The sequence below is a fragment of the Cetorhinus maximus genome, chromosome 4 (genome assembly GCF_964194155.1).
Source record: "Cetorhinus maximus chromosome 4, sCetMax3.hap1.1, whole genome shotgun sequence".
Classification (NCBI taxonomy): domain Eukaryota; kingdom Metazoa; phylum Chordata; class Chondrichthyes; order Lamniformes; family Cetorhinidae; genus Cetorhinus; species Cetorhinus maximus.
This window is the reverse complement of record NC_135882.1, coordinates 88,178,913-88,205,447: the sequence shown is the minus strand read 5'-3', so window position 1 is coordinate 88,205,447 and position 26,535 is coordinate 88,178,913. Positions and strand designations below refer to the sequence as shown.

At 41.0% G+C, this 26,535-nt stretch overlaps 1 protein-coding gene across 4 annotated transcripts in view; it reads right to left on the bottom strand.

Moving 5' to 3' along the window:
- The window catches only part of nsmaf (neutral sphingomyelinase (N-SMase) activation associated factor), an 84,337-nt gene that overhangs the window by 17,450 nt on the left and 40,352 nt on the right, over positions 1-26,535 (bottom strand). For 2 of the 4 annotated variants that reach the window (XM_078540446.1, XM_078540447.1), the window contains 8 exons: positions 21,653-21,784; positions 11,284-11,326; positions 10,882-11,048; positions 8,077-8,188; positions 7,833-7,891; positions 7,247-7,314; positions 6,133-6,197; positions 4,010-4,133 (listed from right to left, as the gene is read on the bottom strand). In XM_078540446.1, coding sequence (XP_078396572.1) covers positions 4,010-4,133; positions 6,133-6,197; positions 7,247-7,314; positions 7,833-7,891; positions 8,077-8,188; positions 10,882-11,048; positions 11,284-11,326; positions 21,653-21,784 — 770 coding nt within the window. The other 2 variants (XM_078540450.1, XM_078540448.1) reach the window with 2 other exon arrangements.

The following is a 26,535-nucleotide window of genomic DNA, read 5'->3' as shown; positions in this document are numbered from 1 at the left end:
AAACTGCAGCTCATCCAAAATTGAGAACATTAGTCTGCCAACGCCGAAGCAGTGGAGAGGTAGAGCTGGGTGTTGAAGATGTGAAAGTTACCCCTGTGTCTATGCGGTGTCACCAATTGTAACAGTAAGTGATCAAAAATGGATCCCTGGGGTACTCCAAATGTAACGGTGCAGGGGTCAAAAGAGAAGCTTTGCTGGATGTGCTTTTGCTAAGATTGGGTAAGCAACAGTGGAACCAAGCTGTACAATGGGGGAGAAATGATGGAGGAGGGACAATGCACCACAGTCACAGGGCAGAATCTTCCGGGCCTGCCAGCAGTGGGAAGTTTGGTGAACAGGGGAACTTAATTTGGCGTGAGGACAAAAATCAGTTTCCTGATGGCAGGATGAACTTTAGCAATTATGCACTCAGGACTTTATAGGCGGGTCAAGATTCCCGATGAACCGTGTCGAGAAGCCTATTTGCATGCAAAAGCATGTCATGCCTGCTCATTAAAAGTACAGCTCGCCAGAAGTAAGATCCCCCTCGAAATTAAGTGAGAAATGAGAATGTTCACATTCATGGCTGTATATAATTAATGCACACCTGGCGACGCTGATTCCTTCCATGATTAATGGTGGGTTGTTGATGCATTATCCTCTTTGGGGGGGCATCTGTAAATGCCAGCCTGTGCTTGAGACCGAGTGGTGACAGTGCAAGGTACGTGAAGGATGACCAAGGAAGGGTTAGCAGGGAAGAGTGGAGCAGTGGTTGGGCAAAGGTGGAAGGAATAGTGCAGGCTGCACGTGTGTCCATTTAATATGGCACCTGGACCTTCGACGCTCATGAGGTAGGGAGGGGATGGCGACTTCTTGCCTGCCCATGCTGCAAGATTCACCATGCTCCTCGGGGATGCATGTGTAACAAACTGAACAGTGCAAGACAGCACGTGGCCAGCAGTCCCGGTCGCCAGCAGAAATCACTCTCGCTTCTGCCCGCCATTGAACTTAGGCTCCAAAATGGAAGATTCCAATCTCCGAGTCTGCCTTACGTGACTTTATCTTCCTGTATACTTCCAAACATCTTGCAGTGCCTCCTAGCTTAGCGTCAGCAAAATTCTATTATTCATTTTGTGCACATGCCCAAATTATGCATGCAAGTGGAAAACAACACAGGATACTGCTCAAACACGGTATTTTTAGGCTGCTCAGTGAGATACTGGAACAGGCTTAGAGGAACTAGATTTGAAGATTATTCATTACATGTAAGCAATTTTCCCAGATATTGTCAGTACTATTACATTCAGTGCCATGGAGCTTTTTATAACAAAGCCTACCTACCTATGTTGGGCGGGCAGGGCAGGAGCGGGCGCAGAGCCGATCACTGCCCGCCATCAGCTGCGCGCCGCCATTTTACGTGGGCTCAGCGCTATCTGTGTGGGCGGAGGGACGAGAGCGAGTGGGGACATGTCTAAATAATTTTTCGCTTTATTGATAAATTTTAATATGTACTTAATCTCCCTGAGGCAGCCCTGTGCCTCAGGGAGATTTTTGTGTTCTTTTTTTCAATAAAGCGGAAAATTATTTAGACATGTCCCCTCATGTGACAGTGTCACATGAGCTGGGACATGTATGTCAATGTAACAAAATTTATTTATTGATTTTATTAAACCTTCAGAAAACCTCATCCCGCCCGTGGATGAGGTTTCCTGAAAAACGCAAAGGCCACTTGGGCTCTTCGCCTGCCTGCCAACCTTAAGGTTCGACGGGCAGTGCTGTTAATTAGCTCAATTACTTTCCTAGTGGCCTTAATAGGTCTTTGACAGTTCAGCGAGCATGAAATATCTAAATGACGCATGATGGCATTGGGACGCATGCCCGACGTCATCGCATGTCATTTTGCGCTTCGGCGTGTCGGGCCCACCCCTGCACGCCGACGCCGATATTCTGGCCAAAGGCAATATATAAATGCAAGCAATTGTTGTTACTGTTGTTTTGCTGAGTTTGGGGCAAGCTTTGTTTTTGGAGAATTCCAGATTACGTGGGGGTCAATAATGGAATCAGCCTAATTGTATCGGATAGGCAGGGGCCTGTGCTATTAGGGGTGACATTGGAGGACAGCTGCCAGCCTGCAGGATACAAACGGGGTGGGCATTAGGAATGAGTGTCAAGGCATCTTTTGAAATGCTAGTTTGTGCTGCCAAGCAAGGAGGCCACTTTGTTTATCTTAATGCTTTATCTTTTCTTCAGGGTCCAGGTTACAATACTGACCTGCCCTCCCCTATCCTTAACAGCTGTCAGTCACTCAAGAGGCCAGTACACCTCTGCTTAATTCATTTACCAGCCTCCAACATGCATTAGCTCCATGTGAGTCCGAGAAAGAGGAGCTGGAAGTCAGAGGTGTGCCACCCTTTTGAGAGGCGGCCTTGTTTGGGCAGGCAGGAGCGCCTATCACAGGAAACTGCAAGGCAAGTTTGAGACCAAGCACATCAGCAAAGTTTGCAGCCCTTCTGGTAGGTTCCCACTGGATACACAGCAGGAGTCTGCTTGTTGGCTAACCAATTCTTTCCCCATGACGTGGAAGCTAACAATTGTCATGGGTGTTAATCACAAGGAAGGATCCATAAAATATTTTCAAGTTTTAAAACTGGATGCCAGTGTCATCAAAAGTGAAGACAGTTTGATGAGTGTACCTATACCTATAGCAAATCCTGGTCAACAGATATTGAAGTACAAAGAAAATAATGAAACCAAAGTTTATTATTGTTAAAATAAAACTTAAAACTTCATTTCAAACTTATCAAAGTTCTTAAAAAACTTGTGAAAAAGAATCTTTTTATTGATTTTTGCATTTTATTAATGCAGAGACTGTAAGTGTAAACTTATTTTCTGTAAATACTCATTTGTTGCTACTGCTCTATGTGCCATTTTCCAACAGTCTATGGACAGCAGGATATCTGTGCAAATTGTTTCATAAGTCAAATGACAAATACAAATAGACAACTGCTTTCAATGTTAAATGACCTATAACTGATGCTGCTAATAATGCTCCCTGCGTGCTGGAAAGCTTTCAGAGATCTGATCACTGCAGGCTTGGAGGAGGAAAACAGGGGAGTGAACACTGGTATAGGCTTCTGGTATCATATTTCAGTGAAAGAACAGGGCTTTCATTTTTTTTCCAAAGCACAAGAGATTCTATTCAGGAAAATATATTTGTGGTTCTCTGCTTCTAGGAGATTCTCACCTTCACACTCTTTCGAAATATACACAACTTTCCTGGTGAATAAACGTTTCAGTGAAAAGGGTCATTCAAGTGGAAACTTCCAGTAGGTTAAATGGTGCCCATTCATCTCTGGGGTTAGTATCAAGGTCCATCCAGAGTAATGGGATTAGAATAGAAAACTGTAAATGCTAGAGTGTATGTCATTATTGAAAGACACAAATTAATTTTTGAGGTTTAATCCCTTGGTCAGAAATTTCATGACATCTTTAGTTTCTATGTCAGTAAATGGGTCAAAAATAGAGTATTTCACAGTTTTCTTAAGGCTGGAACAGACATTAGTCATCAATGACTCAACTAACTTTCCCACATATAATGTTTAGCAGCCAACTCAAACTTTGAAATCACTTCAACAGAGTTTTACTCCTTTGGACTAAGGGATGCACAGCATCTAACATTAACTTGACCTCACATATATAATTTTTCTGGTTTTTTTTGACGTGCTAGTTTGACTTAATTGGTTGTGGATTCAAGTCCACTGCAAAACTAGAGCACATAATCTGAGGCCAATGCCCCAGTGCAGTCCTAAAGGAATGCTGCATTACCAGAATTACTCAGTCTGATGGAAATGAGATATCTCCTACCAAAGTATGAGAAATGTAATTACAACATCTGCATTATATTTATATACTCTCGTCCAATTATTCCCTTTCCTCTAATCACACGTCACCAGAAAACAACATTTGGACTGGACTTCCCATCTGCAATGCCACAAAAGATCAGCTATCACTTATGAACAGCAGCACTAACCTTGACTGTAGAATCCCAAGAAGAAGTATATAAGTGGTCTTTGTACCAACAGATCTTGCTAACAGCATCGTCGTGACCCATGAGTGTATCTTGTCTTCGTCCATAAGCTACTGAGTAAAAATATCTGTAACAACGAATCCAGAAAAATATCATAGACTGTCTAAAATACTGATGTGCCAACTAAACATACTTGAATCATAGAATCTTATACCACAGAAGGAAGCCATTTGGCTTGTCGTACCTGTGCCAGCTCTTTGAAAGAGCTATCTAATATAGTTCCACATCTCTCATAACTTTCCCCTCTAGCCCTTTTGCCAATTACTTTAAATCTATGACCTCGTGTTACCAACTTGCCAGAGGAAACAGTCTCTCTCTACTTGTTTTACCAAAACACTTCAAAATTTTGGATATCTCCACCTGCAAACTTCAAAGGTCTACTCCCTACACCCAAGTCTATTTCGTTTATATATAAGACTAACAATGGTCCTAATATAGACCCATGTGGAATGCACTGCAAACTTTTCTCCAGTCAGAAAAAAACATCTTGGGCTTTATAAATGGAGGGATAGAGTACAAAACCATGAATGTTATGACTAGCCTTTTTAAAACACAGGCTCAGCTTGAACTGGAGTATTGTGCCCAAATCTGGGTATCACACTTCAAGAAGCATGCGAAGGCATTGTTAAGAATGTAGAAAAAGCTTACAAGAACGCTTCCAAGGATGAGGGGCTTCACTTATAAAGATCGACTGGAGAAACTGGGGTTGCTCTACTTAGAGAAGAGATTTAATGGAGCTGTTCCAAATCATAAGGGGTTTGACACAGAAGATAGAGGGAAACTTCCCATTGGAGAAAGGGTTGAGGACCAGAGAATACACCATTTAAAGTGATTGCAAAAAGAACTAGCAAAAGGAAAAAATCTTTTGCATCGAGTGGTTAGGATCTGGAATGTGTTTCCTGTGTGTGGCAGAGGCAGAAACAATCATGGCTTTCAAAGGAAATTTGATAATTATAAGAGAAAAGATTTTCAGGACTACAGGGAAAGCAGGAGAGTGAGCCAGTCGAGTTGCACGCTCAGTCTAACATCCTCCTGTTGTCACCGTTCTATGAGATGAGGGATTTTAGCTAGATGGTTAGCTTGAAGAAGCTGGGGTTGTTCTCCATGGAGGAAAGGTTTGAGGGGAAATTTTGTAGAGGTGCATAAGATTATGACAAATTCAGATAAGGTGGACAAAGAACATCTGCTCCTATTAGCTGATCATGCAACGACTAAGGAACACAGATTTAAGGTTCTGGGCAAGAGATGAAGGGGAGGTGTGAGGAGTAACTTATTTACACAGTGAGAAGTAACGACCTGGAAGGAACTACCTACGAGGATGGTGGAATCGGAGAGGATCAATAATTTCGTAAGGAAATTGGATAGGCATTTTAAGGAAATAAACTTGCAGGGCTAAGGCATGGAGCGGGAGAATGGGATGGGCTAGACTGCTCTACAGAGAGCCGGCATGGACTCAAAGGGCTGAATGGCCTCCTTCTCTCCCATAATGACTCAGTGACTGACTACTTTAAATCTAATTACATTATGATCACTATTATCCAGGTGCTCTCCAACTGAAACTGACTCCATTAGAGCCATATTCCTCAGAAATAAGTCCAATATTGTTTTCTTCATCAAGTTAGATTCATACTAATTAAGAAAGTTCTCTTGTACACACATGGTAATTCTTCACCATCCTAGGCCCTTGCATTGTTTCTTCCCCATCCTAGGCCCTTGCATTGTTTCTTCCCCAGTCTCTCTTAGGGTAATTGGAGTCACCTAGCATCACTACTCTATTATTTTAACATCTCTCTGAAATTTGTCTATAGATTTTCTGTCCATTTCCTTCTCACTTTCGTGGACCTATACTAAACACACAGCAATATAACAACTCCTTTTCTGCTCCTTAACTAGCCAAATAGATTCAGTTTTTCAAGCCTCTAACATATTGTCCCTCTGTAGAACTGTAATATTATCCTTGATCACTACTACCATATTCCCTATCCCTCCTGAATACATTGTGCAATATTTTTTGAGCACATTTCCATTATTAGCAACATTTGTTAAACAGGCAATTTGATACATACACATTGTTATCCCACGATGAACACAGAACAGTCGTACCCTCCAGTAACAAACAAGATGACAGGGCCTAATAAAAGATTGAAGAATCAGTTTGGCAGACTGTTCACAGACCAATGAATTCAATATATGAGGGCAAACGTAACACAGCAATCTCATGCTGTAACTATGGCAGACACTTGGTTGAAAACCTGGAGTAAAAGCATAAATCAAGGCTTATGCCATTTCTGTGGGGTTTCCATCAATCTCCTGCTGAAATTACAGTGACAGATGGAGGAAGACCCGCAGAAATTACTGATGTTGTTTATTTAATGATATTACATTTTGTAACCATTTTTATATAGGCCCTCATAGTGACACTTCCACTTTAAATTAGCACAAGACAAAATGTTAATAAAGATCTTTCACCCCTCAAAAGCACAGAAACATATAATTATTGATTTTACACCATGAAGCACTGATAAGAATCCAACAGTGAGGCTTTACTGGGAGCAAACAGAGAATGACCAGACTTGAAATAGATGGGAATCCACATAATTTAAAACAGTGAAAACCGGTAGATGATTATGGATTAAAATATATTTACTATCCTCCAGTTGTTTTGCTGATTTTCCCCACCTCTCGTGAAAGACTAAACTATAGCTTCTCATTGTCCTCTATTTATCACAGAAGCCATTCTTTAATTGGAAGCCTACATGATGAACATCAATAGTTATTCCCTCTTATAGGACATTACTGTTAAGCTCAATCTTGCCGTCATTCAATGGCCACACATGCACTTTCAGCAGCTTACCAGAAAGTTACTAATAGCAAAATCTTCACCGATTTGTACCTTCCCTTACCCAGAAACACAGACTAATTATTGCACCATCAGCACTGTGCTGAGACCAGCTACCTCAGCACACCGCGAATACATCAGATTTGGCATGCTCCAGGTTAGAATGTCTCAGTGGTACCCTGCAAGTGTAGTTTTCCACTAAGCCTCTGGAGTAGATCTTGACAAAAACATGTACTTTGTTTGGTTTAAAATTATCTGTTACTTTACCCTCAGGAGCAATGAACTCCATTTGGGGATTCTTTATTTGACTATTATTCTTTTTCTGCAGCGCCAGATCTCACCATATTTGAAAAGGACATGCTCCGTTGTAACAATTTTTTTTCCTTGGAAAACATTTTTAGTGTTGAATCTGTGTTTTGAATTAAAAGAAAGTAAAATATAAATTAATAGGTATGGAATTGGAAGATATATAGACATTACAGAATGCAAAAACAAAAAAATACTATAAAAATGGAATACTATGCTGGTCAGCAACACAGACTGCTAAACAATATTTTTAAAAAATCTTATAGTATAACCAAGAATATTATTGGTAACTTAATGGAGAGGATTTGTGCATTTCCTTGGAATTTGATTTTTGCAGTCGTGGGGCCAATAATGGCATTTTAGAGACATGAGGTCCCTACTGTTTTCTGAAGGCTAGAAATTCATTTTGCGAGAGTTGTAGCTAGTCAGGCTTCAGTCTGATTGCAGATATAGAAAATTAGACACTGCAGGGTCATTGTCATATACTAAACAAAGGCTTGTAAAAATTTAGTTTTACTTCATAAAATCTAAATTTATAACCTAATATCAAGCTGTAGGGAGAAAACATGGCTAGTTTTCCTAGTTACAGATGATCAGACACTCAGAAGTTTAGTAAATTACCTTGAGAAGTTGTAAAGACTGAAGTTCCATTGCTCGCTACAGCAATCCCAGTCACTGCCCTAATTGTAAAAAGGAAGCCAAGATAAAATCCAAAGACAATCAGAAGCCACAACAATACCAGTTGAACCTTCCAGTTTAACTACAATCCAACTATAATATATTCACATCAGCACATATGTTAATAAGCTTATCCGTACTAGGTTATTAGTCACTCAGTTGCACGGAATCAACACATACAACTTACTCCTTGTGAATCTTTTGCTGGTGAACTATACTCAGTTTGCTGATATTGCTCCATGCTAGCTTAATGCTTTCTTCTGTCAAATCTTCAAATGAGGAATCTTCACAGGAAGAAACTGCAACACAGAAAATTGGTTACTGCAGAACAGGGAACTCTAGTATCCAACAAGAAAGTGGTGTACTGTTTCATATTGATACTTAGAGCAACACATAATTCAATTTGAATTTAAAAAAATCTTAGCTTGATAAGAGGATTGAGCAGCACCTAAGATCCTATCTTTGATCTGTCATGTCCAATAGACATAAAGCAATGTATGTATATATATATATATATATATATATATATCTAGATCATCCTGGCTACTTTATAAAACTTTTTTTTTTTAAATGGACAAAGGCTTTACATGGACTGAAGCCTGACTAGCTATGACTCTCGCAAAAGGAATTTTAGCCTTCAAAAAACAGTAGGTACCTAGTGATCTCTAAAGAGGCATTAATGCCCTCATGACTGCAGAAATCAAATTCCAAGGAAATACACAAACATCCTTTACATTTCTACGGTCGAGATCTGACCAATGGAGACTAGACATCTGCAAGGACAAAGGGACCCTGAAAGCTGTTAAATTTATTAATGGATGAAACATTATCCATCTCAAGAATCCAGGGCAAGAATTTCTATTAATTCATTCATGGGATGTGGGCACTGCTGGCCAGACCAGCATTTATTGCCCATCCCTAATTGCCCTTGAAAAGGTGGTGGTAAGCAGCCTTCTTAAACCACTGCAGTCCATGTAGTGTAGGTACACCCAAAGTGCTGTTAGGGAGTTCCAGGATTTTCACCCAGCGACAGTGAAGGAACGGCAATATATTTCTAAGTCAGGATAGTGAGTGGCTTGGGGTGGTGGTGTTCCCATGGTGCTGCTGCCTTTGTCCTTCTAGATGGTAGTAGTTCTGGTCTTGGGCTTGGAAGGTGCTGTTTTAGGAGGAGGCTTGCCGAGTTCCTGCAGTGTATCTTGTAGATGGTACACACTGATGTCAGTACTATTGCTGGAATATTGTCAGGGCCCATAGCCTTTGCAATATTCAGTGCATTCAGCAGTTTCTTGATATCACATGCAGTGAATCGAATTGGCTGAAGACTGGCATCTGTAATGCTGGGGACCTCCGGAGGAGGCCAAGATGGATCAACTGTTCATCACTTCTGGCTGAAGATTGTTGCAAATGCGTCAGCCTTATCTTTTACACTGGTATGCTGGGCTCCTCCATCATTGAGGATGGGGTATTTGTGGAGCCTCCTCCTTCAGTGAGTTATTTAATTGCCAACACCATTCACGACTGGATGTGGCAGGGCTATAGAGCTTAGATCTGATCCTTTGTGGAATCCTTTAGCTCTTTCTATCACTTGCTGCTTATGCTGTTTGGCATGCAAGTAGTTGTGTGTTGCTTCACCTCATTTTTAGGTATGCCTGGTGCTGCTCCTGGCATGCCCTCCTGCACTCCTCATTGAACCAGGTTTGATCGCCTGGCATGGTAATGGTAGAGTGGGGGATATGCTGGGCCATGAGGTTACAGATTTTGGTCGAGTACAATTCTGCTGCTGCTGCCCCACAGCACCTCATGCATATCCAGTCTTGAGTTGCTGGATCTGTTTGAAATCTCTAATTTAGCACAGTGGTGGTGTCAAACTAACAAAGCTTGTGAGCCAGACGGTATACTCGTAGACGTCTACCATGCTGGCAGCTATCAGCTCTTGTCACAAATCTATCAGTTCATCCTCTGTCTCTAGGAAAAGAGAGAGAGAGAGAGGGAGGAGAAACCTCTGGAGGCTTGGTGGTTTCATTTCTGAATTCAGAGTTGCATCTCAAACATATAATTGAAAACATAAGTTATGACAGTTGTTTAAAGTTTCCCTCTGAGTTTTTAAATAACTCAGCCTTTACCAACTGCTGTGTCATAACAATGTCCCAATCTTTATTTTTCATTATTCTATTTATAAGATAATCAGTGGATTTTACTTCCAGGTTTGCTGTCTGAAAATTCTTCAGTGTGATTGGCAGCTTATCCTGCTTTATGGCATCACTGTTAGTGGATGCCTGAAGATCTCTTTGACTTGGTGTCAGATTCAAACTAATTCAAGAAAGGTAAAATAACATTGCAGAGACCACTAGGTCTTTGTGAACAGCTTTTTTCAACGTGAGTGGCGAATGCTATCGCTTCGCTGTTGACCGCAAAACCCAGGTCATGGAGGCACTGGAGAAGGCGCAAAAAAGACTTACAAAGATGATATCAAAACTGAGAAGTTTTGCCCATCAGGAAACATTCATTTGTCCAGAAAGGAGAAGGCTGAGGCAGTAATGTGATGGAGATCTTTATGATTATGAAGGGTTTGAAAAGGTAAGTGTAGAGATGTTTCCTCTTGGGAAGACAATCAAAACTAGGGGCCATAAATATAAGGCAGTCCCCAATAAATCCAATCAGGAGCTCAGGAGAAACTTATTTACCCAAAGACTAGTAAGAATGTGGAACTTGTTACCACAGGGAGTGGCTGAAGCAAATGACATTGATAAATTTAGGGGGAATCTAGACAACCACACAATGAAGAAATCAAAGGGCACATTACCAGTTAATTTGCTTTACTGCTTTGCAATCAAACCTAAGACTGAAATTGGTGGCAAAGCACTGAAATAAATGTGAAATTAAAAAAATAAAATTACCCCATCATATTAACGCCAGACCTCTGGGGATCACTGATTTGTTCATTACTAGTAGAAAACAACCAAAATTGCAGTTCATATATCTGCACCTTTACCTGGAGGCAACTCTGTGATGGAAGTACTTCGGCTGCATCCTCTGGAAAGGCTCTGAAACTTTGGCATTATCCTTTGAGGATGTGGGCTGGTGAACAACTGTTTTGGTGTCTGTCCAAATTCCAGGATCTGGGTTAGCATTGCTATCTTCTGATTTGGATCCTCAATGCTGAGGGCAAGTATTGCAAATGTGAGTATTGAACTAATTCAGGTGCTGCATTTGCAACTACTCAATGAAAGCTACTGTGAAGACAATAGCATTTTATTTCCACATTGGCTCAAAATAGTTCATGCACAGCGCTAATCATTTAAATTTACATCCTTCATTCTGATGTATTGCAACTTCTACAAAGTTATCTAAATTGGGTTTCCAAGAGGCAAGCAAAATTGATAATATTCATTACCTGCCCCAATCAACTCCTCCTTCGTAAGTCAAAGGATGAAACACTGTAACAAAGTGAAATTATTAATGTAAGTTCTTTATGGACATTAACACCACAATTTTCTTTTTATACCAGAATTGATGACTGTGACTTACCAAAAAACATTTAAATAGGAACTTTAAAGGAATACGTAAATCAAACACAGTATCTATTTTATGCTCAGATTCTCTTCTGGGTTTCAGCCTCAAGAATTCCAAGTCACAGTCTTGCTGTGTAATAAAAAAATCATGCTGTGCTAAAAAGTGAAGCTAAGCAATTTCCACTGTTGGTTTCATCCTCCCTTGTAGTTGGCATTGTACCTTAGGGATTTCTGCCAGCCTTAAGCTTCCTGATGTCCCTCTGCCTTTACTGCCCCCACTTAATTTTCAAAAGGCTTTATAAAGCCCAATGCTTTCAGAACTCCATAATCCCTCAATCCTTTTTTTTCCTTTTCCTCTCTCACTCAAGGAAACAGATTTAGGCTTAGTTCCTCCAGTCCCATGCAGCACAATGTGCAGCAAGAAAACAGAGTCAGGATAACTGTATCATTCTCAGGTTGGCAAACTGTAGCTAGTGGCGTGCACAGGGGATCAGTGCTGGGGCCTCAGCTATTTAGGATCTAATATTAATGACTTGGATGGAGGGACAGATTGTATTGTAGCCAAATTTGCTGATGATACAAAGATAGGTAGGAAAGCAAATTGAGAGGATATAAAAAGCCTGCAAAGTGATATAGATAGGCTAAGTGAGTGGGCAAAAAATGGCAGATGGAGTACAATGCAGTTACAACACTAAATTAGGAAGGCGAATGAAATGTTGGCCTTTCTTGCAAGGGGGGTGGCATATAAAAGTAGGGAAGCCTTGTTACCACGGTACAGGGAATTGGTGAGACTGCACCTATACTGTGTATAGTTTTGGTCTCTTTACTTATGGGATATACTTGCATTGGAAGCAGTTCAGAGAGAGTCTCAAAAATGTAACCTTTTCTATAATTTAGGGAAAAAAGTATGATTCAATGCAAGTACACTACTTGTAAAAGGACGTGACAGATCAGAAGGCAGCTGAGCATGTTTTCTCATCAGGATAAATTTAGTTTGGGGCTGATCAAGTGTAGGTCCAACAGATTAAACTTATAAATGATCCAATTTTGTGTAAAATATTTTGTAATGTCCTGTGTAAGATGTACAGTGTAAACATTTGCTAGCAAAAAAACTAAGCTTATTGAGGACCTAAAGGGAAAATCTTCACTAGAGTGGGATGAGTACATTGAAATTGCGATATGTCAAACTCGGATGACACAAAATTCCAGTTCTGTCAAAATCATCAACCATTCCCACTGACAGAATAGCAAATCCCACAGAACGATGCCCACAATAAGCCAAAGTTCCGCACTGGTAACTCCGGATTAGCTGAATTTGTCCAAACTTGTCACATGACCACATCGACCAGAGTGGAGTTACACCACATAACAGAACAAAACCATGGAGCATTGGATCAGACATCATTTGACGTTGAGATCTCCCTATGAATGGATACATAAAACCTGCGAGTGTGGTTAAATCTTAAAGTTAAAAGTGTTGTCAATTAGAGAAAAGGTGAAGTTGATACAGCAAGTGGAAAACGATGGTGTGAAGCTGAAAGTGGACACTATAAAGCAGCGGGAGATTCCGCCATCAAGTTTGTCCACCATTATGAAACACAAGGGGAACATTTCAGAACACTTCGACAAACAGGCATTCTGTCCAACTTTGAAGAAGCTCTGCTAACATGGTTCAAAGCAGCCCGAGCTGAGAACATTCCCATCTCCAGTCCAATCTTGCAGGAAAGGGGAGTTGCCCAGGCAAAGAAGCTGAGCTACATGGAGTTCACCTGCAACGACAGATGGCTGGACGGATTCAAGATAATTTACAAAATTATGAGGGATGTAGACAGAGTAAATGCGAGTAGGCTCTTTCCACTTAGATTACGAGAGGACATGGCTTTAGGGTGAAAGGGGAAAGGTTTAGGGGGAACATCTTCACTCAGAGAGTGATGGGAGTGTGGAACGAGCTGCCATCTGATGTGGTAAATGCGGGCTCACTCAAGTTTTAAGAATAAATTGGATAGATACATGGATGGGAGAGGTCTGGAGGGTTATGGACTGGGTGCAGGTCAATGGGATTAGCAGAATAATATTTCGGCACAGACTAGAGAGGTCGAATGGCCTGTTTTTCTGTGCTGTAGTGTTCTATGGTTCTATGTTTCTAAGGTATGGGATCATCTTCCGCGCAGTAAGCAGTGAGGTTACGACAGCAATGACACTTGATTGACTCCAAAATGGATTTGCCCACGTCTTGAACAAGACGACATTTTAACACTGATGAAACTGGAATGTTTTATCTTCTTTTGCCAGGCTGTTCTTTGATGTTTAAAGATGAAATATGTAATAGTAGAAAAGCAGAGCAAGGAACGTGACACTGCTATGGTCTGGGCCAACATGAATGGCACTGAAAAGCTGCAGCTTCTTGTGATATCAAAGTGCAAGAAACCATGTTGTTTCACAAATGTCAAGACACTACCCACGCAGTAAGGCACTAACAAAACCACCCAGATGACCTCCAGCATTTTTGAGGTGTGGATCAGGAAAGTTGACAAAGCATACCAATGAAAGAAAAGGAAGATTGTCATCAATACAGGCAACTGCCCTGCGCACCACGACATCACTGGCCTCAAGAGTGTCAAGTCGATGTTCTTGCTTCCCAACACCACGGGCAAACTCCAGCCAATAGATCAAGGGCGATTAGGAATTCGAAAGCCCATTACCAACAGCTGATCTTTCTGATTATCGAGACCATTGATATAAGGAGTACAATCCACTCTACTAGAGGCTGTGTACATGGCGAAACAGCGTGGAAGATGGTGACAGAAGCCACACCTGCCAACTTCTTCCGCCACATTGGGTTCAAACACGTTATGACTACACAAGACAGCAAGAACGAGGAGCAGGCTGAGGCCAACCAACCGATGACGAGGCACTGTTTGCTCGGCTGCGCAAGGCCAACATGGAAATTCCAGCAGAGACAATCATGGAAACTCATAGGGAGATGGGCGATGCACAACAGAGCTGGCAGATGATATCATCATAGATGCAGGATGTTCTTCAACCAAGGAGCACAAGGAGGCTGATGTTCCTGAAGAGTCCAATGAATTCCTGGCCACTCACCCGTCTGTTTCCCTATCCGATGCTGTAAAAGCCATAGAGATGCTTCGGATTATCACAATGCAGCACAAAAACATGTTTGATTGCACTGACAACATGGCTGTGTTGCACGCATCCAAAAATAGCAGTTGAGCAGAAAAAGATTAGAGTTTTTCCAGAGCTAACTCTCAGCTTTTTCTCAATGCAAAGTGGCATTCATTTGCAAGGTCAGATTATTGTAAGGTGTGAACAAATTAAATAAAGATTTTTTCACACATTTACTGTTTTAGTGTGTTTTCATTTGCTATTTGAATCTGTCGTTTTTGACACAGACCACGTTTGTAGACATATCGAGTTACATGGAGACACATCCATGTGGGCCTCTTCGGTTATTACAAAGCTCTGCTTAACATGGATTTGGAGGTGGGTCTGCTGGGATTCAACTCATCGAGATTTTATTGTACTTTGCATCTGTTTTCACAAGGAAGGTTACACTAAGAGGAGAGGGCCGTTATGGACAGGACAGGAATAGAGATGTACTAAAAAGATTAGCATTACTAAAGGTTGTTAAGAAGATGGAATGCATCACAGGCTGCTGAAAGCAAAGGTCAAGTAGCAAAGGTATTGGTAACAATCTTTGAATCCTCATTGGAAATAGGAGCAGCGTTAAAGGGCTGGAGAGCTACTAATGTTATACCAATATTCAAAAAAGGGGAGAGATAAACCAGGAAACTACAGATCAGTCAGCCTGATATCAATGGTAGGGAAGTTACTGGAGTCCATTATCACGGACCTCTCATTTGGAATTAGGCATGGGTTAATCAAGACAGTCAACATGCAATTGTTAAAGAAAAATTGTGTCTGACTAACTTGAATAAATTCTTTGATGAGGTAACAGAAGGATGATTAAGGCTGTGCAGTCGATGTATGTATGAACTTTTAGAAAGCCATAAACAAAATGCCACAGGAGTGCTGATTACTAAGATGGAAGCTCTTGGAAATAAAGGGAAACTGGCAGTGTGGATTCAAAATCAGCTCAGGAAGCAAAAGGGTGGTTGGAGATGGATATTTTTCAGGCTGGGAGGTGGCTTGCAGTGGTGCTCCCCAGGGTTATTTTTGGGTCCATTACTCTTTACAATTTTTATAAATTACCTAGATTCAGACGTAGGGAGCAGCATGATAAAGTTTGCATTTGGTATAAAACTAAGAAATGTAGTAGTGATGAGGTTAGTTATAGGCTTCAGGATGACAGACAGCATGGTAAAATGCACAGAAGGATGGAAAATGGAGTTCAGTCTAAAGTGATGCACTTTTGGAGTACTAATATGTAACGGCAGTATACTATAAAAAGCAACATTTTGAAAAGTGCATATGACCTTGGTGACCATATTGACAGAATCTCATCTTTCAGGACAATACTTTCTTTTAAAATATGGAAAGACATTGCATTATCTGGACACTTGAAAGATGACCTGGATTATTATTATTTTTTTTAAAAAGGGGCCATAAGTTCACCTTTGGACTGGGAGCAAGCATGCCTTTTCCAAGAAATCACCTGACCAGCATGGTACTTTAGGAGGAAGAGCTGTTTGCTTGTTTGCACTGCAATTATTTTAATCGATGGGGAAAATATTGGTTTAAAGGCAAAGGCTAGTGATTTACTGGAAATTACATGACAGAGAAGAAGTTTAAGTTTTGATTTTTTTTTTAAATTTGCAAACGAACTCAGAAAGGGAAATGCTGCCCAGCTCACACTCTCCTTGGCTTGCCTGAAACCGTGATTGTCAGTATCCAGCTAAGAATCCTCAACTCAGTGGAATTTGTCTGTCATTGGAAAACTGAGAGACGAGAAGGGTTGATCTGGCTCTATGTTTCTACATGCTGACACTCCGTTGGGGAGAACCTCCAGGCCTCTACTGGAACTAACGATCTGTCTTCAGACCAACAGATTGACAGCGTTGAAACCCTGCAAATTTTATCCTTTTTTTTGTTAAGTCTATTGTCCAAAGCCCATCGCTGGAGAGACGCTATTTGTTTGTCCTTCATATGTGCGCGTGTGTATGTGCTTGCACACGTGCATGCTAGGGTACTTTTAAAAGGGATAGATAGTTACACTTCCAGATTACAAGTGTGTGTTAACCAGTTCTTACAACTTGTTTTAAAAAAGTTTTGCTTTTTAATAAATTATCCTGAGTTTATTGGAAGAAGCCTGGTTAAAGTCTCTTTTATTCCGGTCTAACAGTAGTAAAGGTAAATAATTGTCCATTTTGGTGAGTGGATTAAATTTTTAAATTAATGGTGCAATCTGAATAGTGCAGCTAGATTATCTGTGCACTCCTCCCATCCCGGTTGTAACTATATACACAAATTCTTAAAGGTGCATGGCAAGTTTATAAGGTGGTCAGAAAGTATATGGTTTACCTGGCTCTGTAAATAGACAAATAGAACATAAAAGCAAAGAGTCACAGAATCAATAAGAAATAGGAGGCCTTCAGCCCACTGAGTCTATGCCAAACCATGTGATAACTTTATAAATCACAGGTTAGGCCTTAACTGGACAGGGACAGTGTAAAGGAATTAAGTAAGGGCACCAGAGCAGGTTTACCAGGGTGCACCAGGAGTGAGACTCTTCAGTTATGAGGCGAGGTTGGAAAAGTTATGACTGTTCTCCTTGGAACAGAGATGACAAAGAGGTGACCCAAAAAATTATAGATTTTCAAAATAACAGGTTTGATGAAGTAGATAGAGAAAAACTATTCCCTCTGATAAGTGATTCAAAATCAATGTCAGAAGATCTGGAAAGGAAATGGGGTGAAATTTTCTCCCTCAAAGTTAGGTGCTCCACCCAAAAAAGTCACAGAAGCGGATTTCATTAGTTTTAAAAGGGATTTGGAAAGATACTTGAAGATGAGGAATTTACAGGAGTCCGGGGAAAAAGTGGGGATGTGGGACTAAGAACGGCTGCTCTGAGATCTAGCACAAGCCAAAGGGCCCTTCCCGTGCTATAAGTTTCTAAGGTTCCACGAACTTTTGCCAAATATGAATGATGCACTTTACCCAAAAAACTTTGCTAATCTTGTATCTTAGACATAAAGGGCCTGATTTTAACACTGTGTAAGTGAACGTATTTTGAGTGAGTTAAAATCTCGGGCAGAGTTGCCAACCTTCCAGGATTTCCCTGCAGACTCCCAACAGTTGCTGTGAGCAAGCCAAGAGAAAAATCATAGTGAATAGGCATGGGGAATCATGTGATGAAATGCTCAAGAATACGTCCTACAAGTGTCAGCAACCTGAGTTATGCAGGTATTACAACTATCTTAATTATTTATTTTGAAGTAGTGCACTTTAATAATTTGCGTGATCAAAACAAGTTAGAGGAAAAAGGTTTCTTTCCAACATACTACAACAATGACCAAAGCCAAACCTGCTGGGGGGGAGGCAAGGAGAAGAACAGCAATTGAGCAGTAAACAGCTCCATTGCCTCTTAACATCTGGTAACATTATTAATGCATCTGTTTACTTCTAGGTGTATATATAAATAAACAATGGCTGATGACATGATATCTGACATCTCTGTAACGGGAGTCTTCACTGAGGTTAATTTTAGTTGTAAGCAAATAGCAATTAAGCTACCTCCTTGAAACCATCTTTTTAAAATGACACTAACTTTAAAATGGATATAAGTTTTGATCTTCATTGAAGATTACCTTGAATATATTTTAAGCATTCTCCTTCTACTTAAGCTTATATAATAAAACATCTAGATGCACAAGCATGAACAGATTAACACAGGAAATTACGGGGCTCATGGCCAGGGGTGGCAACCAAACACAGGAGTGCCTAGTAAAACTCATTACAGTGTAGAAAAACTGCATCCAACCATTGGATCAGTTTAATTTGAGGGTACTATGTTGTAATATGATTTGCTTTATTATCAATTCTGGGGAATTAATACAGAGAATTCTGTAAATACTCAGCATGCCTGGCAGCATCTTTGCAGAGAGAAACAGGGTCCACCTTTCAGGTCTATGACCTGCTGAACATTTCTCACATTTCTGTTTTTATTTCAGATTTCCAGCATCTGTAGCATTTTGCTTTTATTATAGAAACAAAGACTGCTTGTTTTATCCCAGTCACAATAAATTTAAATGAAAGGACTTGGTAAGATATGCAAATAGATTTGCACTTAACATAGTCAAAGTTCAGGATACAACTGCTTTAGTTAAGCTTTGTTCAACTACGGATGACAGTTTATGATTTCTGGTATTTCAAGTTGAACTTCAGAAGGTACAAGACTTAATTAGCTCACAGGGAATGCTCTAAGTTCAAAACAAAAAGCAAAAAAATTACAGGCGTTGGAAATTTGTTTCTAGCATTTTCTGTTTTTGTTTCAATCAACAGGTCAGTCAACATCTGTGACCCCAGTTATGTCATACTATAGAAACCAAAATCACTCCAACTTCAGTCATTGAGCTCCAGATGACACTTGCATGCGCGCTCACTCAAAGTGGGCTAAAAGTCATCTCCTTCCCCGAAACAAATGGGAAAATGGGCCTTTCATTAAACACCCAGAAAACTAAGGTCCTCTTCCAACTAGTTCCCATACAAAACACTTCCATTAATTATCATAAACATTGATTAAGACCATAGGCAGGATCCTGGAAAATGTTTTCCATTTCTAGGAAGCCTGCTCTCAATGGAGGCAGACATAAGTGACAAAGTCCATCACCGCCTACAATGTGCCAGCTCAGCCTCTGGCTGATTGAACCTGAGGCTAAGATGGTTTATCGGGCAGCAATGATCCCCATGCTCCTATATACTTCGGAGACTTGGACATCCTGCTTCAGGCATCTCAGAGCACTGGAGAGGTACCAGCAATAGTGCCTTCACAACATCCTCCAAATCTGATGGCAAGAAAGACAGTCTAACAACAGTGATCTCTCCCAAGCCAATATGCCCAGCATCGAGACACTAATCGCTCAAAATCAGGTCTGCTGAGCGGGATATGTCGGTTGTATGTCTGACACCAGACTCCTGAAACAACTGCTCTGCTCGGAACTTGATCATGGCAGGGTTCTGACACGATGACAACAAAAACACTCTCGGAATGTCTCCAAAGCATCCCTGAAGAGGTCAAACATCCCCACTGACATATGACAGTCCCTGACTTGTGACCGACCAAACCGGAGAAGGTCCGTTCAGGAGGGCATCAAACATATCAAGAGACTTCAGTGGGAACATGCAGAGGCGAAGTCTAGGTGTCAGAGCAAGTGCACAAACCTTCAAACAACTCATCTAAGTAACCTTCCAAGCACCACCTGCCCTGCACGTGGCAGAGTCTACACTGGACTTAACAGCCATCTCAGAATCCATCGAACTGGATTGGAAGCAAATCATCCCTTGATCCTGTGGGACTGCCCAAGAGGAAGAGTATAGATAGGATCCAGAGGCACTGGAGAAGGTGTAAAAAGATCTGCAGGGATGACACCACAACTGTGGTTTTATTCCCATTAGGAAAGAATGAACAAAAGGCTGAGGAGTGACCAAACAGAAGTCTTTAAAATTTTCTGTATGTTATATTTTTTGGGCCAATCTCGACAGGCTGAAGGCTATGTAGTGATTAGAAAAATAAGTTTACATTACATACTAGCATTCAGCAATCCTGAGGAAGTTAGCAACGTATGGTGTCTTCAATTATTTTTGCACTCAAGGGGCAATGAACAAGTGAAATTGGGCTCTGTTGATTTTCTTTTTTTTTAAATTTTCAATAAGCTTGACCATAGTTTTAGCCTAGCTCACATGGTCTACTAGCATGTTTATTCTTCAAAGACCAGGATGTCAAAAGAGGATTCATTTTAATTCAGAGAGCTAATTTTGATAAAGTTTTCATTTAGATCCAGGGCAATGCCACATTACCAGATATAAAGTCACACTTCAATTTGTAGAGAACAAGGGTTTGCTTAAGCGAGTGATATTTGGCATTGAGCAGGACAGAAATATCTGATGGAGCCTAGAAAATTTAACATATTCATCATAATTAGTTTTGGCACACACGATGCACAAATCGGTATTCATTAGTTTCTTCCTGAATTGTGATCGAAATGTTGTATGGATTGATAAAAGGTAAATTATTCATCTTTAATAGATCAACAACTTACATATTTATAAATCATTCTTTAACTGAAAATAATGTAGCTTGCTAGTAATTCTTGTTAAAATGGAGAAAATGCTCCAAATTGTGGAGTTGTGCTGTCTCTATAGTTGGGCCTCAGGATGGAACTCACTTATGTCAATGACATTTGAGCTGACACTCTCCTCCCAGATGCTCCACACAATCCTTCCTCTCCTAAATAAAAACAGAAAATGCTGGAAATATTCAGCAGGTAAGGCAGCATCAATGGAGAAAGAAACAAAGCCAATGTTTCAGGTTGATGCCCTTTCATCAAAACCAGAAAACACTAGAGGTAACAACTAACATTGCAAGTTTAACAATTTTAAGCAAGTACAGAAATAGAACAAAGTGGAAATGGAGGAAAGAACCTCCTTGTCATATGGTGGAAGGCAGACAGATTAAATGACAGAAGGGTTGACGGTACAAGCCATAAAGGGACAGGAATAGTAATGGGACAGGGGTAGTAATGGAAGAAGTAAAGAAACAAAAGATAGATGTAAAGGTGATGTAAATGGAAATAAAATCATTACCAACCATTAGCCCTTCTATCCTGTACCCTATGCTTAACCAGCTCTAACACTGTGTACTCAGCCTACTGATGTCTGCATTAAACATGGTCCAGACATTATATGGAGGCTTACCATCAAACAGGTTGGTAAGACAATAATAGTAACCTATATCTGATCATTGCATCAAAGTTTGTGGGGAGCAGATAAGAAGATTGTGCCTTTCTATTCAGTCTCTACAAGTTCTACTTCCGCTGAACGCTAAGCTTTTTGTTTAGTAATAATTCTGAAAGGAAGGTAAAACACATTTTATACTTCTAAATTCAGTTTTACATTTCAATCACTGAAATTATTTAGTGGCATGGGGAAACAAACGTTTACACTTAAATATGCTATTTTTACTTAACCAAAATTCCTTATTACAATGAGTCACAATTTAACAGGATTTATTTTTCAAAATTTGATATTCCTCTGACAATGCTAGGAAAATCATACCATTGTAGGCTGCAATAGCTTCACTCCCCTTTTGCTTGTAACCAAATATTAGATCGATCCACTCATGCAGATGTTCCGAAACATACTGGCTCTCTAAAGCATCTCTGTTCTTCTGGAGGAAATCATCAGGGCCTAAAGGACACAATGAACTTTAACTCTTGCTTAGCCACATTAACACAGTAGTGCAAATAGCATTTCTACACAACAGACAAAGTAGTATATTTAACACGCTCTCTCAAAAAATCCTTAGCGCTTCACGAGCGACACAACATGAGGCATTGCCTCGCCCCTGGTGTCAAGAACCAACATCGTCCTGGAGTAACGCAAGGAGTGATTTGATTGAGCATTAGTCTCACTCCAAGTGAGCAAGGAGTGTTTACAAACTGCTTAGAAGATTTTTATGGATTTATTGGGCACTTGTTAAACTAATTTTACCTCAAGTTCAACATTGAGTGTGTAGACATTGCCCCCTCCCTTTCTCTTTATACATTTAAATTGCTGGAAGCATGCTCTCTGCATGTGGGCATCCATTCACACATCTTAGCTACTAAGAGAGGAGGGTTAAGTTTCAGACAAGAACCTAAGCAATGTAAATAGGTACTACCTGGCTAGTAACCAATCTTCAGATACCAGTCTCAGACCAACAAGTTGATTGTAAAAGCACCCTTAATACAATTGACACTGCATATCATATTGTACAAGCTCCAGGGCTTGTAGTTGTGGAATATGTTAAAGCAATAGGAGCATGCCAATTGTCTGAGCAATATATTAAGAGAAGATAGAAAAACACAGCTTTTTATTAACACAAGGCTGTGTAGATGGCTGGCTATTCATTTCATTATAAAGCACTGATCAATGCAATAAACCTGGAATAAATTCATTAATTATGCAATGAAGAAATTTTAATTTCCAAGTACCAGAGATCTACTTTATTTATATGAATTCAAACACAATTTTTTCTTTTGGTGAGCAGGATGTTCCTCCCAATATTACATTAAAACCTTGCTGGCCATCAGCGCCACATCCCCTTAACCCTTTCCAACCTCAACCCCACCACTCAGCCACAGCTGTTGGGACCTCATCACCCTCCACCCTCAATCTTCAGCATCACTCAATCATAATCATCTCTGCCCCCAACCTTCACCCCATCACAACCCCAGACTCATCTATACCAGCACCTCTATCTCATTTCTACAGTCATTCCACTTTCTTGGCTATTGTGCTTCCTTTTGGCAGTGCTACCCATGGGGGTATTTACTGGCTTATTTGACATGATTGCAGTGGCAAACAACAGGAAATCACAGAAAAAGACACAGGTATAACAATAGCACTAATCTATGGGGGCAGAGGTCAGGCGGTTCAGGTGGGGTCAAGGGTTGTTCGGGTTGGCTCGGAGCGTGGGAACTAGACCGATGAGCCACTATGAACAAGCAGCAAAGCTGATAACTAGACCGGCGTGCCACCAAGTGCCTAGCCAAATTTTCCCAGTATTTGTACAATAAGTCCGAATTTAATTTAACTGAATATCAAATGGAATATTTTCAAAACTGTCTGGTTTTCAGACAGCCAGATGATTTTGTATGTCCAACCTATACTTGTTAATCTCAAGCAGAACTACAGTTTTTGCTAGACGAACCTTGAAATGTGAAGGTAAAGACCTGTTTACAAACAGAAACACAATAATCAATCCCCCAAAAAAGGCAGCTGAAATATCTATCGACTATTCACCGTAGTATGGTTTTCCTCTGTCTGCTTCTACACTGAGTGACTTTTCATCCTTGGTGACTTCAACATCTAATGCACTTCATCTTGCCATCTCTCCTCTCAGTTCACTACCTTAGGTCCTCTCTTAACCTAGCCTCAATATGCACAGTCATTGACCTTGCCATCTTACGCAGTCTCCCTATTCTCTTTGCCTCAATTACAGACAAGGCCACCACATCTGAATAGTTGCAATTACAATTACACACCATTCCAGGACACAGCAGTTTGCTTCACCAGTTCTGTTGCCAGTGGACTCAAAAAAGGACAAGAGCAGCAATGTCAGGGAAATATCATTACTGGCAATTTCCCTTCAAATACACTTACCATCCTAATTTGTACATATATTACTTTTTGTTTATTGTTGCTAGATCAATATCCTGAAAGTTTCTGCCCAACACCAGCACGAGGCATCATTGCCCCAAGAACTGCAACAAATCAAGGAGATAGTTACTTGGCAGTTCAACAGTGCTCCAAGTTCTGTAAGAAACAGACATGTTTTTCATCCTGCAATCAGGATTCGTGCAAGAATGCCAAATTTCAAAGGGAGCAACAATTTATACTGCATGAGAAAAGGGTGCTGATTGGTTGGAAAGTCAACTCTGATTGGTCAAGGTGTTGCCATGGTGAATGCACCAGGGACCTATTGTCCCCTATGCTTTTAATTCAAAGCAAGACACAATTACTTGACATGTTCCTTTTGCCTGCAGGGGATAGGTCTCTGCATATGAATATACGTAGCTTCTAGCAAGTGTAACTGAGCCAGATTGCGAGCCTGACTGATACTTTTAACTTGGTTGTTAATGTAACTCTTACCACATTTGGGATTATTCAGTAACTGTTGTCCAATCGCAGAATCAGATCTAACATTAGACATTATATTCTGAGTTTTGCAATCACAGGCGGGCTGAGTAGTCTGTACTCTGCCTATTGCGAATGGCAGAAGGAATGTTCTGTTTGGTACAATCTCCAGCCACTGTGATGTATGGCCTACATACCTGGCATTGCACCAGCACTGAAATTCATTTACCACATTGCTCATTTGTCTGGTAGGCAGAACATCTTTATGGCTTGACGGCGACATCCTGTCAGTGGAAACTACCACTCTCTTTGCTACTGCATAGTACAGTATGAAACGGCTAGCTATACCTATTGCTCAAATTTTTGAGCTACCTTACCCTTCCAAGGTAATTTGAAGCAGACTGGGCACTTCTCTGAAAATGGCGGCCTTACACCCATGCTTCAATATGAGTGATATACAACAGCATTCCCATCCACCACCTCAAACACTTACTCTTTCCACTGACACAGAGTGACAGCAGTATATACCACTTTCTTCTTAAGCAGTCCCTTGGGACCGAGGGTGACTTTCTTCCACTCCAGGGTTGTGGCTCCTGAGATGACTAAAATGTTCAATGTTGGACCTGCACACACTGTCACAGGTGGGGAAGGTAGTGTTTGATGAGGCGGGTGGGTTGGATGCTCAGATTTTGGTACACTCCTTCCACTGTTTGCGCTTGGCCTCCATCTGGGTCTGTCGAAGACGTTCAAAACGGTTGGCACCTTGGCGAATGCTTCTTCTCCAGTTCTTCTCTAGTCTCGAACAAAAGATTTATACAAATTGGTGGGGATGTTGCAACTTTTCAGGGAGGCTTTGAGGATATTGAAACGTTTCCTCTGGCAATTGCTTGCCATGACGAAGCTCAGAGCATCTTGTGTCAGGCATGCGGATGATGTGGCCCGCCCAACATAGCTGATTAACCATAACCAGTGCCTCAATATGGGGCATGTTGGCCTGAGGGAGGACACTGATATTGGACTGCATATCCTGTCACTGAATTTGCAGGATTTTGCAGAGGCATTGCTGGTGATATTTCTCCAGAGATTTAAAGTGTCTGCTATACGTTGTCCAAGTCCCTTACGCATACAGGAGGGCAGGTAGTACTGCAGCCCTGTAGACCATGAGCTTGGTGCTGGGTTTGAAGTCTTTGTCAGCAAACACTCTTTTCCTCAGATGGCCAAAGACTGCGCTCGTACATTGGAGGTGATGTTGAGTTTCATTGCTGATGTTTGTCCACGCTGAAAGGAGGTTCCCAAGAAATGAGTGTACCATCTACAAGATGCACTGCAGTAACTCACCAAGGTTCCTTTGACAGCATCTTCCAAACCCTTGGTCTCTACCACATATAAGACAATGTGAGCAAGTTATTAAATCTTCCTCTCCTCCCCAAGTTTATATGTCGGTAGGCAGTGGGGTGGAGCGACACATTTATAAATTTTAAAATGTCAAGGGAAGTATTGTAACTAGTAATCCATACTTCAGAAATTAAATGCACACCATTATTGTTACATTTCAGGCTCCGATAACTTTAAAGATAACTTGCTCACGCTGTTTTATACGTTATGTATTTCATTTGAGTACTTGTAATGTTTTAACTCATTCTCAGGATGTGGGCTTTGCTGGATGGGCCAGCATTTATTACCCATCCCTAATTGCCCTCGAGAAGGTGGTGGTGAGCTGACTTCTTGAACCGCTGCAGTCCATGTGGTGTAGGTACACCCACAATGCTGTTAGGAAGGGAGTTCCAGGATTTTGACCCAGCGACAGTGAAGGAACGGTGATATATTTCAAAGTCAGGATGGTGAGTGACTTGGAGGGGAACTTCCAGATGGTGGCATTCCCATCTATCTGCTGCCCTTGACCTTCTAGATGGTAGTGGTCATGGGTTTGGAAGGAGCCTTAGTGAATTCCTGCAGTGCATCTTGTAGATGGTACACACTGCTGCAACAGTGCGGCAGTGGTGGAGGGAGTGAATGTTTGTGGATGTGGTGCCAATCAAGTGGGCTGCTCTGTCCTGGACAGTGTCAAGCTTCTTGAGTGTTGTGGGAGCTGCACTCATCCACGCAAGTGGGGAGTACTCCATCACAATCCTGACTTGTGCCTTGTAGAAGGTGGACAGGCTTTGGGGAGTCAGGTGATGAGTTACTCATCACACGATTCCTAGCCTTTGACCTGCTCTTGTAGCCACAGTATTTATATGGCTAGCCCAGTTCAGTTTTTGGTCAATGATAACCCCCAGGATGTTGATAGTGGGGTAGTGATGGTAATGCCATTGATCATC